The 17,884-nt window shown below is 45.1% G+C and overlaps 1 protein-coding gene across 3 annotated transcripts in view; it reads right to left on the bottom strand.

Moving 5' to 3' along the window:
• Positions 1–9,664, bottom strand: part of ITGB5 (integrin subunit beta 5) — a 140,965-nt gene extending 131,301 nt beyond the window's left edge. For 2 of the 3 annotated variants that reach the window (XM_073231522.1, XM_037012982.2), the window contains exon 1: positions 9,293–9,663. In XM_073231522.1, the coding sequence (XP_073087623.1) occupies positions 9,293–9,362 (70 nt within the window). In that variant the 5' untranslated portion in view covers positions 9,363–9,663. Of the gene's footprint in view, positions 1–9,292 lie in introns of all 3 variants that reach the window. The other variant, XM_073231521.1, reaches the window with a different exon arrangement.
• Positions 9,665–17,884: the final 8,220 nt, after the last annotated feature.

Here is a 17,884-nt window from a genome sequence, read left to right as displayed (position 1 = left end):
CAGTGCGCGGGTGCCTGGGACCGGCACCTGAGGAAAAAAAAAAAAAAAAATCGCGTGTTTTTTCTTTTTTTTTTCCTTTCTGTTCCCTCTCTCATTGTTGCTGTTGTTGTTTTGGTTTGGAGAGTGCTTTTTGGAAATCTTAAAGGGGCAGGACAGGTCACTTAGACCAGAAGCAGGGAATCTGGGGATCTCTGGGCACTCTAACCCCCTGGGCAGCAGGGAGCACAGAGGCCCCTTACGGAGATAAATAGTCTCCTGGCTGCTCCCCCTCTAACGGGGCTCCACCATTTTGGAGGAACAGCCCCAGCCAGGCCAAGCCCACAGCAACAGTGGAGATAAACCCCAAAGCAACTGGGCAGGAAGCAGAAGCCCTGTCTGCGCACAGCTGCCCAGCACAAGCCACTAGAGGTCGCTATTCTCCCAGGAAAAGGCTACAAACCAACAAGAAGGGAAGCTCTTCCAGCGGTCACTTGTACCAGCTCTGCAGACTATCTCTATCACCATGAAAAGGCAAAACTACAGGCAGACAAAGATCACAGAGACAACACCTGAGAAGGAGACAGACCTAACTAGTCCTCCTGAAAAAGAATTCCAAATAAAAATCATGAACATGCTGACAGAGATGCAGAAAAAAATGCAAGAGCAATGGGATGAGATGCAGAGAAAAATGCAAGAGCAGTGGGATGAGATGCAGAGAAAAATGCAAGAGCAGTGGGATGAAGTCCGGAAGGAGATCACAGATGTCAGGAAAGAGATCACAGAAGTGAAACAATCCCTGGAAGGATTTATAAGCAGAATGGATAAGATGCAAGAGGCCATTGAAGGAATAGAAGCCAGAGAACAGGAACGTATAGAAGCTGACATAGAGAGAGATAAAAGGATCTCCAGGAATGAAACAACACTAAGAGAAATATGTGACCAATACAAAAGGAAAAACATTCGTATTATAGGGATACCAGAAGAGGAAGAAAGAGGAAAAGGGATAGAAAGTGTCTTTGAAGAAATAATTGCTGAAAACTTCCCCAAACTGGGGGAGGAAATAATCGAACAGACCATGGAATTATACAGAACCCCCAACAGAAAGGATCCAAGGAGGACAACACCAAGACACATAATAATTAAAATGGCAAGGATCAAGGACAAGGAAAGAGTTTTAAAGGCAGCTAGAGAGAAAAAGGTCACCTATAAAGGAAAACCAATCAGGCTAACATCAGACTTCTCAACAGAAACCCTACAGGCCAGAAGAGAATGGCATGATATACTTAATGCAATGAAACAGAAGGGCCTTGAACCAAGGATACTGTATCCAGCACGACTATCATTTAAATATGATGGTGGGATCAAACAATTCCCAGATAAGCAAAAGCTGAGGGAATTTGCTTCCCACAAACCACCTCTACAGGGCATCCTACAGGGACTGCTCTAGATGGGAGCACCCCTAAAAAGAGCACAGAACAAAACACACAACATATGAAGAAGGGAGGAGGAGGAATAAGAAGGGAGAGAAGAAAAGACTCTCCAGACAGTGTATATAACAGCTCAATAAGCGAGCTAAGTTAGGCAGTAAGATACTAAAGAAGCTAACCTTGAACCTTTGGTAACCACGAATCTAAAGCCTGCAATGGCAATAAGTACATATCTTTCAATAGTCACCCTAAATGTAAATGGACTTAATGCACCAATCAAAAGACATAGAGTAATAGAATGGATAAAAAAGCAAGACCCATCTATATGCTGCTTACAAGAAACTCACCTTAAACCCAAAGATAAGCATAGACTAAAAGTCAAGGGATGGAAAAACATATTTCAGGCAAACAACAGTGAGAAGAAAGCAGGGGTTGCAGTACTAATATCAGACAAAATAGACTTCAAAACAAAGAAAGTAACAAGAGATAAAGAAGGCCACTACATAATGATAAAGGGCTTAGTCCAACAAGAGGATATAACCATTCTAAATATATATGCACCCAATACAGGAGCACCAGCATATGTGAAGCAAATACTAACAGAACTAAAGAGGGAAATAGACTGCAATGCATTCATTGTAGGAGACTTCAACACACCACTCACCCCAAAGGATAGATCCACCGGGCAGAAAATAAGTAAAGACACACAGGCACTGAACAACACACTAGAACAGATGGACCTAATAGACATCTATAGAACTTTACATCCAAAAGCAACAGGATATACATTCTTCTCAAGTGCACATGGAACATTCTCCAGAATAGACCACATACTAGCTCACAAAAAGAGCCTCAGTAAATTCCACAATATTGAAATTCTACCAACCAATTTTTCAGACCACAAAGGTATGAAAGTAGAAATAAATTCTACAAAGAAAACAAAAAGGCTCACAAACACATGGAGGCTTAACAACATGCTACTAAATAATCAATGGATCAATGAACAAATCAAAATAGAGATCAAGGAATATATAGAAACAAATGACAACAACAACACTAAGCCCCAACTTCTGTGGGATGCAGCGAAAGCAGTCTTAAGAGGAAAGTATATAGCAATCCAGGCACACTTGAAGAAGGAAGAACAATCCCAAATGAATAGTCTAACATCACAATTATTAAAACTGGAAAAAGAAGAACAAATGAGGCCTAAAGTCAGCAGAAGGAGGGACATAATAAAGATCAGAGAAGAAATAAACAAAATTGAGAAGAATAAAACAATAGCAAAAATCAACGAAACCAAGAGCTGGTTCTTTGAGAAAATAAACAAAATAGATAAGCCTCTAGCCCAACTTATTAAGAGAAAAAGAGAGTCAACACAAATCAACATAATCAGAAATGAGAATGGAAAAATCACGACAGACTCCACAGAAATACAAAGAATTATTAAAGACTACTATGAAAACCTATATGCCAACAAGCTGGAAAACCTAGAAGAAATGGACAACTTCCTAGAAAAATACAACCTCCCAAGACTGACCAAGGAAGAAACACAAAAGTTAAACAAACCAATTACAAGCAAAGAAATTGAAACAGTAATCAAAAAACTACCCAAGAACAAAACCCCGGGGCCAGACGGATTTACCTCGGAATTTTATCAGACACACAGAGAAGACATAATACCCATTCTCCTTAAAGTGTTCCACAAAATAGAAGAAGAGGGAATACTCCCAAACTCATTCTATGAAGCCAACATCACCCTAATACCAAAACCAGGCAAAGACCCCACCAAAAAAGAAAATTACAGACCAATATCCCTGATGAACGTAGATGCAAAAATACTCAATAAAATATTAGCAAACAGAATTCAACAGTATATCAAAAGGATCATACACCATGACCAAGTGGGGTTCATCCCAGGGATGCAAGGATGGTACAACATTCGAAAATCCATCAACATCATCCACCACATCAACAAAAAGAAAGACAAAAACCACATGATCATCTCCATAGATGCTGAAAAAGCATTTGACAAAATTCAACATCCATTCATGATAAAAACTCTCAGCAAAATGGGAATAGAGGGCAAGTACCTCAACATAATAAAGGCCATATATGATAAACCCACAGCCAGCATTATACTGAACAGCGAGAAGCTGAAAGCATTTCCACTGAGATCGGGAACCAGACAGGGATGCCCACTCTCCCCACTGTTATTTAACATAGTACTGGAGGTCCTAGCCACGGCAATCAGACAAAACAAAGAAATACAAGGAATCCAGATTGGTAAAGAAGAAGTTAAACTGTCACTATTTGCAGATGATATGATACTGTACATAAAAAACCCTAAAGACTCCACTCCAAAACTACTAGAACTGATATCGGAATACAGCAAAGTTGCAGGATACAAAATCAACACACAGAAATCTGTAGCTTTCCTATACACTAACAACGAATCAATAGAAAGAGAAATCAGGAAAACAATTCCATTCACCATTGCATCAAAAAGAATAAAATACCTAGGAATAAACCTAACCAAGGAAGTGAAAGACTTATACTCTGAAAACTACAAGTCACTCTTAAGAGAAATTAAAGGGGACACTAATAAATGGAAACTCATCCCATGCTCATGGCTAGGAAGAATTAATATCGTCAAAATGGCCATCCTGCCGAAAGCAATATACAAATTTGATGCAATCCCTCTCAAATTACCAGCAACATTCTTCAATGAATTGGAACAAATAATTCAAAAATTCATATGGAAACACCAAAGACCCCGAATAGCCAAAGCAATCCTGAAAAAGAAGAATAAAGTAGGGGGGATCTCACTCCCCAACTTCAAGCTCTACTACAAAGCCATAGTAATCAAGACAATTTGGTACTGGCACAAGAACAGAGCCACAGACCAGTGGAACAGATTAGAGACCCCAGAAATTAACCCAAACATATATGGTCAATTAATATTTGATAAAGGAGCCATGGACATACAATGGCAAAATGACAGTCTCTTCAACAGATGGTGCTGGCAAAACTGGACAGCTACATGTAGGAGAATGAAACTGGACCATTGTCTAACCCCATATACAAAGGTAAACTCAAAATGGATCAAAGACCTGAATGTAAGTCACGAAACCATTAAACTCTTGGAAAAAAACATAGGCAAAAACCTCTTAGACATAAACATGAGTGATCTCTTCTTGAACATATCTCCCCGGGCAAGGAAAACAACAGCAAAAATGAGCAAGTGGGACTACATTAAGCTGAAAAGCTTCTGTACAGCGAAAGACACCATCAATAGAACAAAAAGGAACCCTACAGTATGGGAGAATATATTTGAAAATGACAGATCTGATAAAGGCTTGACGTCCAGAATATATAAAGAGCTCACACGCCTCAACAAACAAAAAACAAATAACCCAATTAAAAAATGGGCAGAGGAACTGAACAGAAAGTTCTCCAAAAAAGAAATACAGATGGCCAAGAGACACATGAAAAGATGCTCCACATCGCTAATTATCAGAGAAATGCAAATTAAAACTACAACGAGGTATCACCTCACACCAGTAAGGATAGCTGCCATCCAAAAGACAAACAACAACAAATGTTGGCGAGGCTGTGGAGAAAGGGGAACCCTCCTACACTGCTGGTGGGAATGTAAATTAGTTCAACCATTGTGGAAAGCAGTATGGAGGTGCATCAAAATGCTCAAAACAGACCTACCATTTGACCCAGGAATTCCACTCCTAGGAATTTACCCTAAGAACGCAGCAATCAAGTTTGAGAAAGACAGATGCACTCCTATGTTTATCGCAGCACTATTTACAATAGCCAAGAATTGGAAGCAACCTAAATGTCCATCTGTAGATGAATGGATAAAGAAGATGTGGTACATATACACAATGGAATACTACTCAGCCATAAGAAGTGGAAAAATCCAACCATTTGCAGCAACATGGATGGAGCTGGAGAGTATTATGCTCAGTGAAATAAGCCAAGCGGAGAAAGAGAAATACCAAATGATTTCACTCATCTGAGGAGTATAGGAACAAAGGAAAAACTGAAGGAACAAAACAGCAGCAGAATTACAGAACCCAAAAATGGACTAACAGGTACCAAAGGGAAAGGAACTGGGGAGGATGGGTGGGCAGGGAGGGATAAGGGGGGGGAAGAAGAAGGGGGGTATTAAGATTAGCATGCATGGGGGGGAGGGAGAAAGGGGAGGGTGGGCTGCACAACACAGAGAGGACAAGTAGTGACTCTACAACATTTTGCTAAGCTGATGGACAGTAACCGTAATGTGGTTGTTAGGGGGGACCTGATATAGGGGAGAGCATAGTAAACATAGTATTCTTCAGGTAAGTGTAGATTAAAAATTTAAAAAAAAAAAAAAAGAAAGAAAGAAAGAAAAGGGGGATTACTCCTTAACAGGATAAAACTATTGGTAAATCAAAGATCAACGCATGCTTTAAATATCCTTAATGTTGATCACTTAAAGGGTGTCAGATGATCAGCTATGGAGGTACTCTTTTCTGATAATATTCCTTTCTCTTAATTAAAAAAAAAAAAAAAAAAAAGCAGTTACTGTGTGCTGACCTCCAATGAGTTCTGCACAGTGGTATAGAGGGCATGTCAAAGTGTGGGCAAAGGGTCTGTTTGTTTCTACGCAGAAGATCAAGGCCTAGCTTGGATACCCAGAAAATGAACTAAGATACGATATGAGGAGGAGCTTCCGGCATCAGCACTCTCTGGAGGACTCGTGCCGGGGGATGATCATCAAAAAGCCTCCACAGGGATCCGGACGATGCTGCGGTTGTGGCTGCATCCAGCCCACCATCTCCTGGACTTGCCATAAGAAGGAGGAGGGAGATGTCTAGGCTGGCATGTGCATACAGTGAGACAACGAATTTGACTGGATCTGTACTGTTGGAACTCAACCAGGAGTTGGGAGGGGTGCAAGTTGTAGCACCCCAAAATCTCATGACTATAGACTATCTATGGTTAAAAGAACATATGGGATGTGAACAGATCCCAGAAATGGGCTGCTTTAATTTGTCTGATGGTTCAAGTACAGTTGGAAAATATCCATCATATCATAGATAAATTTTCGCGAATGCCTAGGGTGCCTAAATGGTTTTCTTGGCTTCACTGGAGATGGCTGGTAATTATAGATTTGCTTTGTTTATGTCACCGTATTCCTATTATGTCAATATGTGTGTGCAAATTAGTTAGTAGTTTAAAACCTATACATACTTAAGGTACTATACAAGAAGATATGTCAAAGAAATAATCAATCCTCCCAAGTTTCCTTCATGTGCTACATCTATGGCTTTTCTTCTTCCTTCCTAATTACAAACTTTAAATAGAATTCGTGCCTCATATCGAATTTGCCGAGTATCATGGTTCCTCCGGGTGGTGGAGATACCTCGGGGCGGGTGCTGGGCGTGGAGGCCACGGGGCATGGATCTGCAAAGAAGTAAAAAGCTAACCTTTGCAAACAATATGGCTTCTCTCTCACTTGCCAACTTTGCGTTTCCCTGTGTGGCCCCGGAGGATGACTGGTTGGCCGGGGACGGGTGGGATTCCTCGGGGGGGGGAACGGCCTGGGACGGGCGCGGTCGCGGGGGGGCCATCGGGTGAGAATTTGGGGATCGGCGGAGGTGGGGCTCAGAACCTCACCCCCCCTGCTTTGGGGGAGATCTTCTGCATCCGTGGATGTCTTGCTGCCCTTGTCTGGCCTGGATTAATACTTAGTCCATAGGCACACACCTGATCATCTGATCGTCTGCATTTGCCTTCTTGCAGCACTAGACTATGTTTTCTACCTTTGTCTTGCATCTACCTACCACTTCAGCATTTTATTAAAAATAAAAATAATAATAATAATAGGAGAAATGTGGGATCAACATATAAATCAAGTACAAAAATCAAATGAATATTCATATTTGACCTGATGGTTTATAGGTCATATTGCATGATCAAGACCGAGGGTTTCTGTGATGGCTGCCCTTGTACTGTTCACCATGTAAGAATTTATTCACTCTGTAAGAGTTCGTTCACCATGTGGGAACTTGTTCGTTGTGCTTCGGAGGATTGGAGACTGACGAGAATTAGGCTTGAGATGGATTAATGATTGTACATTGAGCATTGACCCCCCTATACTGAATTTTATTGTTGTTGACAACCATTTGATCGATGGATGTGAGAGATGCCCTCTCAAAAAAAAAAAAAAAAAAATTCTCACACACATTGGCTAACAGCCTGCCAGGAAGATAACTTTTATTTCTTTAAGCAGTCTATGAGCACAACTGTTAAGATTATCTTTTAAAAACTCTGTGCTACAGGGGGTTTGGGTAACAATCCCCTATGCAGTTGAAAATCCGCATACAACTTTTGATTCTCCAAAACCTTAACTACTAATGTTGACAACTAAGGCACTGTTGACCAGAGGCCTTACCCATAATACCAACAGTCAATTAGCACAAGTATATGTTGTATGCATTATATACTGTAATCCTACAATAAAATAAGCTACAGAAGAGGGGAAAAGAAAAGAAAAATTCTTTGCTAATGTGATAGGCCATAAATGGTACATGCTGCTCTTTAATTTAAAACATACAATTGCTAGTGACAATGAAAGGTTTTATCTGTTTTATGGTCATTATGCATCTTCTTTTGTAAATTTCTATTCATAAACTTTACCCATTTTTTCATTAGAATTTTATTGCCTTTTCTCATTTGTAAGAATTCTTTGTACATTAAAATTACTCCTTGGCTGAAAATATAAAAAAAAAAAAAAAAAAAAAAAAAAAAAAAAAACCTTGCTACAGTATTAGGTTTTAATTAGGGCCTACAGGAACTTTTTGTTTGTCCGGCCCCCTCCTCTGCTCACAGACAGAAACCTCTGTGGCCTTCACACCCCAGGGGAACAGGCCACCCTCCCAGGCAGCCCTGCATTCGGTTCACAGGAGCCGTCAAGTATCTTGATTTGAAGGTGAATGGATCACTCCGGCACACAATTATTTCCTACGGAAAAGGGGAAAGCTTGGAGTTTCCTGCTCCTTTTGAAGGGGCCGGGATAGCCCATATGTCTGGCAGCCCAAGCGTCAAACAGAGCATCCTTCCCCTGAGGCCTCTTAACCGCCGCGTCCAGCCGTCTCCCAACTCCAGCCCTCTCCCTGCCTTCCGCCCCAGAATCCTCCGGAGTTGGGGGAGTGTGCCGCACCCGAATGTTTGTAAATCGCGGGATGAAGTCTGGCAGAAGGAATCTGCCGTCTCTGAGATCGGGAAGTCCTAACTAGGTGTTGCTGTTTGGTTTGGGACGCGGGATCTCCCCCGGGTTTGCAGTGGCTGGGGAAGAAGGGGGATTACATCTTTAAAGGAAGGCGCTTGGCTTGGGCGCAGCAAAACTAGAATTCGCTACGGGGCCGTGAGCACCCGCAGCTCTAGGAGACGAGCCTGCGGTGTACTCGTGGCCCCACACTCAGGCTCCAGCAAAGACTCCGGGTCGCACGCCTCCAGCTGCCCTTCGCCTCTCCAGGCCCAGGGCACCCGAGGCATCAAAGGCGCGTCCCAGCAGCCGTCCCGTACCCGGCCGGCCACAGGGGCCGCTTTGTGCCAGGAGTGCAGAGCCCCGGCCCCGGCCCTCCGCACGCAGCGGGCGCACGCGGGCTCGGTCAGCAGACGGGCAAGGCTGTTTACACAGGCGGGGCAGGCTCCTCCTCGGCCCGGGAGGGGGCCCGGCGGGGCTGCTGCGGGCTAGCAGCTCGGGACCCCCACGGGCCTCCCCCAGCCACCCTCGGAGAGCGCCTCCCGCCGGCCCTCCCAGCCCGCCTGCGGACGGCTCGGCGCCCCACAAAGTTCCCTCCAGCGCCGGGCGCAGCGCGCCTTACCTGGGATCCTGGGCACGAGCGCGCAGAGCCCGAGGAGGCAGGCGTACAGGGGCGCCGGGGCCCTCGGCATGGTGGGGTGCCGGCCTCAGCGGCGGCGCGGGCAACCAAGTCCGGGGGCCGCAGCCGCATGCCCGGCGCGCAGCCGGGACTCACAGCGCCGGCGGCTGGGCGGGAGGCGGGGGCGGCTGCGCTGGCCCGCGCCCCGCCGCCACCATCCCTCCCACAACCGAGTCCCGGGCCGCCTGGGGTGTCGCCGCTCCGGCCAGGGGAGGGGCGTGCTCCGCGCGGCGGCCGCGACTTCGGCTCCCGGGCGCACCCCGCGCGCCAGCACACGCAGCCCTCCGCCCCCGCCCCTTCGCTTCCTCCCTCCGGGCCGCCGGGCTCACTTTCCTCCTCCCTCTGTCTCCTCCCCTCCCCCCTGCTCCCAGGCCCCCGCCCGGCGGCCGCGCGGTCAGTTTACGGCGGGGCGGGGCGAGCTCCAGGCCGGGCCAGCTCCGCCCCGCGCGGGGACCGGCCCGGACGCGGAGGCGGAAGGCGCCCAGGTGGAAGTCTCTTCGGCCGCACCTGGCGGAGGGAGGGGGGGGTCGTCCGTCGAAATAGCTGGAGGGTCTCGCTTCGCTTTCTTAGCAGCTGGGTGCCACGGGCGGGGGGTGGGTGCGCTCCGCTGGGCGACCCAAGATGACCTTGGGTTCCTAGACTCAAGGAGGGAGCGCAGGCACGGTGGGATCGTCCCAGGGCCGTGCCTTCCTCCCGAAGCCGCGCCCGCCCGCCCGCGCTCGGGGGAAAAGGGACCGAGGCTTGAGCGCCGGCGAACGCTGAACAACGGGCTTGATTTCTCAGGGCGTGGAGGCACACGTAAAGCCCCCTTTTCCCTCATCAATGTTTTGTCCCTTTCGAGGATTCAAGGCTGTCCAATATGCCTCTATTCTTTGCTTTCCATATCTCGATACACTGGCGGTTTGCGGAAAGCCAAACTGATAAACTTAGTTGCTCGGGCTTTCACCTTATCATTAACATCTGAGCTGATTCTGAAATTGCCTGCAAGGGGTGGGGGTGGGACGCTTCCCCTGACAGCGCGTGCGAAGGAACAGGTGGGACCACGATGAATGGGTTAAGTCTGGAATGCCTTTTACAGGCAAGAGGAGAAGAGGCAATCTTCTTGCAGAAGGAAATAGCACTAGGATGCCTAACGCCATACAGAGAGCGCGCTCCTAGCCAGGCAACATAATAAATATTTTTCCGTGTTAACTGATACCATCCTCCCAACAACTCTACTCCTACCCAGATGAGAAACTGAGGCACAGACAAGTTAACTTGCCAGAAGTGACAGATCTGGGATGCCTCGTCCAAAAGTTTAGAATGCCTTGACTGAAAACAGGAGCAGTAAGGAATAAAGAGCAAAGTGATCTGACCTTTGCAAGGCCAGGAACTAGCTGGGCACTCAACTCCCAGGGGCCAGGCCGGAGATCATTCTAATTATCCAGATTAGGGAGTTTGTGGAGTTTTTCATTTGTGCCACCACCATCCCCCAACACATATACACACTCACTCTACCAAGGTGGTGCCCCAATGCCCAAGAAAGTAAACATAATTGTATACTGAGCCTACAGGCAAAGCTCCAAATTTCACTGGAAACCAGTATTTCATCTTTAAACGGCATGCAAACTCTATAACATCCCTATGTGTGTTCTAATGTAAAAGCCAAACATTTTCCTGTCAAATTGGTGCTATAGAAGCTGCCCCAGGTTTATCTTGGGTCTTTCTGCCTCTCAGGGAGTGGCCCTGGGGCATTCTTATCCAGCCTTGAGAGGCAGTGATCATAAATAATAGGATGCCTGTGGAAGAGTTTGAACTAGAAGCAGGGGGTGCTTGTGAAAGATTTGTCCTGCAGGGCTGTGAAGAATGGAAGGAAAGTTAAGTCTTGGAACCTGGGTAATTACTGCATTGATAAGCACAATAATAACTTGCTTGTATCAAGCAACTGCTAAGCATAGGCTCTGTGTTTCCTGATCTCCTGTGCATCAGCTCCCCCACCCCTTCACAGTGCCTCGCTGCTCAGACACTGCCCAGACCCCCATTTATCTGGGTTGCACCTGGGAAGTGCTGCAACAAGTTCTGCCCCGCTCTTTCCCTGCTGGTGGTTCCCAACCTGCTCAGACCTGCCATGAGCCCCTGATCCCACGTGGTGACAACACCCTTCCATGCTCCAGTACCTTAGAACTGTTTGGGAGATGCCTTTTGTAATTCCTGAAGCTTTTGGTTTCTGGTGTGGGGCTTTTGTCCTGTCATTTTCATTAAGCTGGAGGGTAGAACTGCCCTTCAAATGCTTTTGACTTCCTCTGACCCACAAAGTCAGGGTACACTGATGGCCCCCCCTCCAGAAGGGGGACAGGCAGTACTTCCCACAGTCACTGGAACAGTTTCCTTTGTGGCTGCCTCAGGAGTATCCCATTTCTGATGAGCTCCTGGGCCCAAAGGAGGCGGCTGTTGGGATTGGTGACTCTCCAGGTTTGAGCATGGATTACCCAGAGAAACTTGATGTTTCTTGGTAGTTTCAAAGTAAGATTATTTTCTCAAAAAGTTAAACATAGAATTACTGTATGATCCAGCAACTCCATTTCTGGGAATATACCCCAAAGAATTGAAATCAGGAGCTCAAGCAGAGAATTGTACGCCTTGTTCATAGCAGCATTACTCACAATAGCCAAGAGGTGGGAACAACTGGTGTCCAACAACAGATGAATGGATAAAGCATAGTGTCTGCACACAACGGACTACTACTCAGCCTTAAAGGGAATTAAATTCTGACATATGCTACAACAATGGATGAGCCTTGAAAACATTATGCTAAGTGAAATAAGACACAAAAGGACAAATATTGTATGATTCTACTTATATGAGGGATCTAGAATAGGAAAATTCATAGTCAGAAATAGAGAAGTTACCAGAGGCTGGGGGGAGGGGGGAGGCAGTTATTATTAATGGGTATAGAGTTTCAGTTTAGGATAATGGAGAAGTTATGGAAATGGATGGTGGTGATGGTTGTACAACATTGTGACTGCATTTAATGCCACTGAACTGCACACTTAAAAATGGTTAAAATGGTAGATTTTATGTCTATTGTACCATGCTTTAAAAAAAACACTTAAAAATCAGATTAGCTCAGACTTTTCTATTTCACAATTCAGATGTACATGCTAACTCACTCCCACTGTGCCATCCCATTGATAATCCAGGTCAAAAACAGTTTACTGATACAGAGTTGCAATCTAGTTCGCAGGGGAAAAAACAGTTCTAGGGGGAAAAAGACAACACCCTTCAAGTTTTGCCTTAGTTTAGGTAAGTGCTTGATATACTCTGCTTTTAACAATCATGCCTGGGACCACCGTGCAAGAAATGAATGACCCTGGTGACAGGATATTACAAAATTCTTTGGTGGCCATTGATAGGGCTATGAAACATGTAACAGTTTCTTTCATGTTCATTTGAACTTTTTACTTTTTAAAATGCCAAATTATACTACTTTCTATAGGAAAGTGTTCCTTATAGGTTTTTCTCCCCTATGTGCTATAGTTCCTGGTTAGGAAAAAATAATCCCCACACAGGCTCTGAGTTTACAGCCAATATAGGATGGCCAAGGATGGACCTAAGACAACCACCAGATAATGGGAGAACACAGGCAAGCCGCAGTGAGCACCCCAAGTTCCACTTGGGTGAAAATAGCCTATGATGTTATGGCAGATAGGAGAGCCCTCAGTAGTTGTTTATTTTGGGGTTAAGCACACACGTGGTGTTTGTGCCAAGCCTGAGGTAGGTAGAATTTCACACTGGGAGAAGGAATACAAAACATGTCCTGACAGAAATTTTCAGCAGTAGGGAAAATTGTTTCTTTTCATTGGTGTTGCTTTTAATGTATAAATGTAGCTGTAAGTCATAGAAATGTCATATTTCTCTGAAGTTGTCAAGCACATACAAGTATTTTAGACTTAATTTACGGAATAGCTCGCACACCCTTGAAAAATAAGTTGTGTGTTTTTATCCTCTCTGTTCATGTGATTATCAATTCTGAAAATGCTTGTTAATTATTAGATCTTTCCAAGAGCAATTTTTCAAAGGCAAGTTTTGAAAATATTTTTAAGATTACATATTTTAGAGGGAATGTATGTTTTTCAGCTATCATAAACTGAAATATTTCAAAACAATATGTATTAATAAAATTACAGTAAAAGTTCTGGTATTTTTCAATTAATTTTGGCACGTTTGTTTTCCTTTCAGAAAACTTTTCTTTAGAATTGTCTGTAGGGCACAGGCCCAGAGGAGATTCCTGGAGTCTTTCTCTAAATACCCTTTTTCCACCCTAGCAAAGCCATCATGATTGGTTTCTCTTCCTGAAGTTACCTCACACCACCTAAAGGGCACAGATTCTTTTCCAGTTACTTCAGTAAAACGTTCAATGAGTGAATACACACACACACACACACACACACACACATATATATATATATATATATATATATATATATACACCCCTTTTAAATTAATCATGTCTAGAGACTTCTAGAGTAATGCCAGGAAAAACAAGTAAGTACGGGATGAGGAAGGGGCATAGAACAGGTGTGGCCCGTGTGTGGGCCTGGGGAGAAACGCTGCAGTGAGGGGATAGGACAGGGACAGTGAACGCCACAGACACAGCGAGGACAGAGCTGTCTGAAGACCAGAAGGGAGAAGCCTGCACCATGGAAATGCTCTTGGAAGCTGAGCCAGCATTCTGCCTCAGCCACATGAGTGCCATGTCCTTTTTATTCTCCTTTTCACCTGCACTCCATTCCCTTACCTGCCACCCCATTTCCTTCTTGCCTCTCCTCTGCCTTGTCTCAGCCCTGTCAGTGGTCCTTCACACAGTGCTTAGCTGGGAGTTTAGCAGCTGTTTGAAAGGAGGACAGTCTTCTGACCCCTGCCCCTTTCTGGGGGACCTGGTTGGGGTGGGGTTGTGGGGGGTTGAGCAGCTGCTGGAGGACCGGTTCAATTCCAGCTGTGCCATTTACTACCTATGTGATATTGGGCAAATTTCTTGCCTCTATTTCCCCAACTATTGACCAAGGATAATAATAGTACCTGCTTTATAATTATCATGTGAATTAAAGGAGTTAATATATGTAAAGCACTAAGAATTGTGCCTGGCATATATTAAGTTCTCTATAATGTATTAACTATTAGTATTGTTGTTTTTCACACTGGCTTTCTCATCTGGAAGAGAAAATTCTTTTATTGGACCATATGTCATGATCACGGGCTCAGAAAACCAGGCCTGCAGGAATTACGAAGCAAGCCTTTGATGGTTTGTCCCAAGATTCTGTCTTTGAATAAAAGAACCACATTGGACAGCCTGGAGGTTGTGGGGACCCTCATACTGTGCCTGAGGTTCTCCTCAACCTCATCCTCTAAAAAGCCCAGCCAGACCTTGCTCACCTCATAAAAGTTAATGAAAGACAGAAACTTCCCAGTGGTAGCATTTTGTTTTTTATCTTAACTGAAGAATTTTTCAATGAAAATAGGTTTCTATACTTGTTTATCTCAGAAAATCATTGCAAAATAAAACACTGATTATCTGAATAATCGTACCAAATTTTAGGCACCATTAATATGATATTAGCACTACCAATAAAGGAAACAATGATCGAAATGATCCAGTAAAAATGACACAGATACTACAAGAGTGAGCCAATGTTTTCCTGCAGCAAGAGCAAGGATTGAAGAGACCAAGAAAAATTCATGGGGAAATTATTTAGAATTGGTGTATTAAACGTTAACAATTTCAAACAAGCCTTTTGAGAGAGCTGCCCCACCAGAAGTTAGGTTTTCTGCAAGCCACAGGAGACAGCGCCACCTACTGGCCATGGAATTTGCCCAGAGGCTGGGCCGGGTTGAGGTGGTTCTGGGGCAAAACTGCCCAAAAGATTTGTGGGTCAAGCTGTTTTGGTGCTGATGCCTCCTTCTTCAAAAGAGTCTCAGAGTCCACTCATGCTTCCTGTGCATGTGGATTCCAGTTTCTAGACTTTCAGAGGGAAGAGATGAGAAATGATGTGATCTGGGGCTTGATGGTGAGAAACTACTCTAAAGCAGTGATTCTCAAACTCTGCTGTGCATTCGAATCACCTGCTGAGTGTAAGCAATCCCCATGCTGATGCTTAGACCTCCCCTGGACTAGCAAAGTGCTCTGGGCTGGGCCCCAGGCATCGGTGCACACCTGAGACCTGCTGCTGTCAGGGCAGCCCACACCCAGATGCTTTTCCCCAATGCTGACCTCAGAAGACCTTCAGTCTAGTGGGGGTATCAGCAGAATGACACGTACATGCTCCTGTCCCGTCTGAGGGCTATGATCAGAGGATGCCTCCCTCAAGGTCGGAGAGGTCCCTGCATGAGGGTCCACCCCCCACTTAAAAAAACCCAACAGTTTATTGAGGTATAATTGATGTACAATAAACTATATATATAAAGTATGCAATTTGACAAATGTTGATAAACCCAGGAAACCATCACCACAGTCAAAGTAATGAACATACTCTTCAAGACTGAGCTGGGAGACTCCTGTTGCATGCTCCTGTTTCACAATTATTTAATATTCAGTGCCAGGCATTGTGCTGGGGAGAAGGAAACAGACTCACCCAGCATAACCTCTTACTTGGGGGAACTGGTTCCAGGACCCAGCTGGGACAGGAAGGTGGCAACATTCCTCCCTGAGTGCGCTGTGGGGAAAGGGGAGGGTGAGGAAAAGCAGACCAGAGAAGGTCACGGTTTACTTATCTGGACAGATGGAGGTGATTATTAGGCAGTCGAAAGAAAGCAGCATTCCAAGTTCAGGGAGCAGCAGGGGCGAATGGGCGGAGGCATGAAGAGGTGGCATGGGAGGGAGCCCAGGTGTGGCCAGAGCCTTAGTGCACTGTGGGGGTCAGGCAAGGGCTGGGCCCGAGGCAAAGCTGGGGCAGTTGGCGGCAGCAGCCCGCTGACAGTAATAAGCCACAGGAGTCTGGCTTGATTCTCCGAGCTTTATTCTTTCAGTGGAGAGCCCCTGAAAGCCTTCAGCAAAGGAGTGTCCCGATCAATCTGAACCTCAGAAAGTTCATTCTGACAGTCCTCCAAGGTTGCAAGACAATCAGAAAGATCCTGGTGAACAGGAACAAATGAATTACAGGCCCCATTATATAAAAATCAAAAGCCACATTGAATGCAAAAGCTATTTTCATAAACATTACACATATACATATTTAGAGCACTTTTAAAAATTCAAACAATAGAAATGAAAGTCTCTGAAGAATGCATGATACTCTGGTCTGTAAAACCCAGATTTGTTTCACCTTGAAGTCTGTCTTGCCTGAAGATTTCAGCCCTAGGCAGGTTTGCTATGGATTCAGTGAGACCGAGAAATGACGATGGAATGTTCGTGGGATAAAAGGGTTTATACCCAGCTTGTTCTTCAGTGAGTGGATCAGGCACTACAATCACGTCTGCAGTCTGCAGGTCTGTAATGGACCTTCATCTCTACCTCTGCACAGAGCACTGGGAGGAGCTCTTTATGTAGTGACTCAGTCAACCTAAGGGTGTGGAAGCATTAGCCTAGCAGTAGGCCAATTACATCATCAAGTAGTTTAGGGTCAGGTGAGGATCCTGGCCATAGGGACTTCTATTTTCCCCACAAGGTCCTTGTAAGGACCTTTGAGTGATGGAAACTGGCATGCTCTGGTGCAGAGGGGCATGAGTGAGGTGGGGCTCTTCAGAAAAGAGGTTCAAATTGCTCACATCTAGTGCTGATTCCAGAATCACCTGAAAGAAAAGGAAGTAACTTGTAGGTTAGAAATAAAGTCTGTGAAAACAAGTTACAATGGTCAGCCAATTTTAAGTTTTGTCTTGTGGATAAAATGAGAGTTCCTGTGGCCAGGATTCTCACCTGGCCCTGGCTCACTAGCTCACTGCACACCTGTGGGCAATACGTGGCTGTTGACTCTATATAAGAGCTCCGCCCAGTGCTCAGGGCATGACAAGGTGGCAGGGTTGCAAGGCTGCAGGAGAGCAGAGCAGAGGCTGGAGTGGTGGCAGTGCTGAGGACAGAGGCCCAGAGGGCAGCTGTGTGGGATGACTGTGCAGAGAGGCCCAGAGGACCGCTGTGCAGACAGAGGGGCCCAGAAGCAGAGACCGGCTTGCTGCATACAGACTCGCTCTGAGTGAATGGGATTCTAGTGACTGACCTGCCACTGTGAGAATAAAGTTGGGTATAACCCTTTCACCCCAAATAATGTTTTACTGTCAATTTCTTTGGTCACACTGAATCCATAGCGAACTTGCCTGGGTTTGAAACCCATTGGCAAGACATGTCTACATTAATTATGCTGTTGTTAACCAATTTGACTGATAGCTAATGTCTTTATGTGGGCATTAATGCCTCTTAACAGTGTGTTTCTTTTATTTCATTCACCCCTTCACCTTGAGAATGCAGGATAAAAATAAGTGGGATCAGCGAGGATACTTTCAGCTGCAAAACCAGAAACAATGACTCAAACTGAGCTAACAGTGAAGTCCAGAGGCTTCAGGTATGGT

This window comes from Manis javanica, chromosome 3 (genome assembly GCF_040802235.1).
Source record: "Manis javanica isolate MJ-LG chromosome 3, MJ_LKY, whole genome shotgun sequence".
Lineage (NCBI taxonomy): Eukaryota > Metazoa > Chordata > Mammalia > Pholidota > Manidae > Manis > Manis javanica.
The sequence above is the reverse complement of the archived record's forward strand: the minus strand, read 5'-3'. Positions and strand labels throughout refer to the sequence as shown.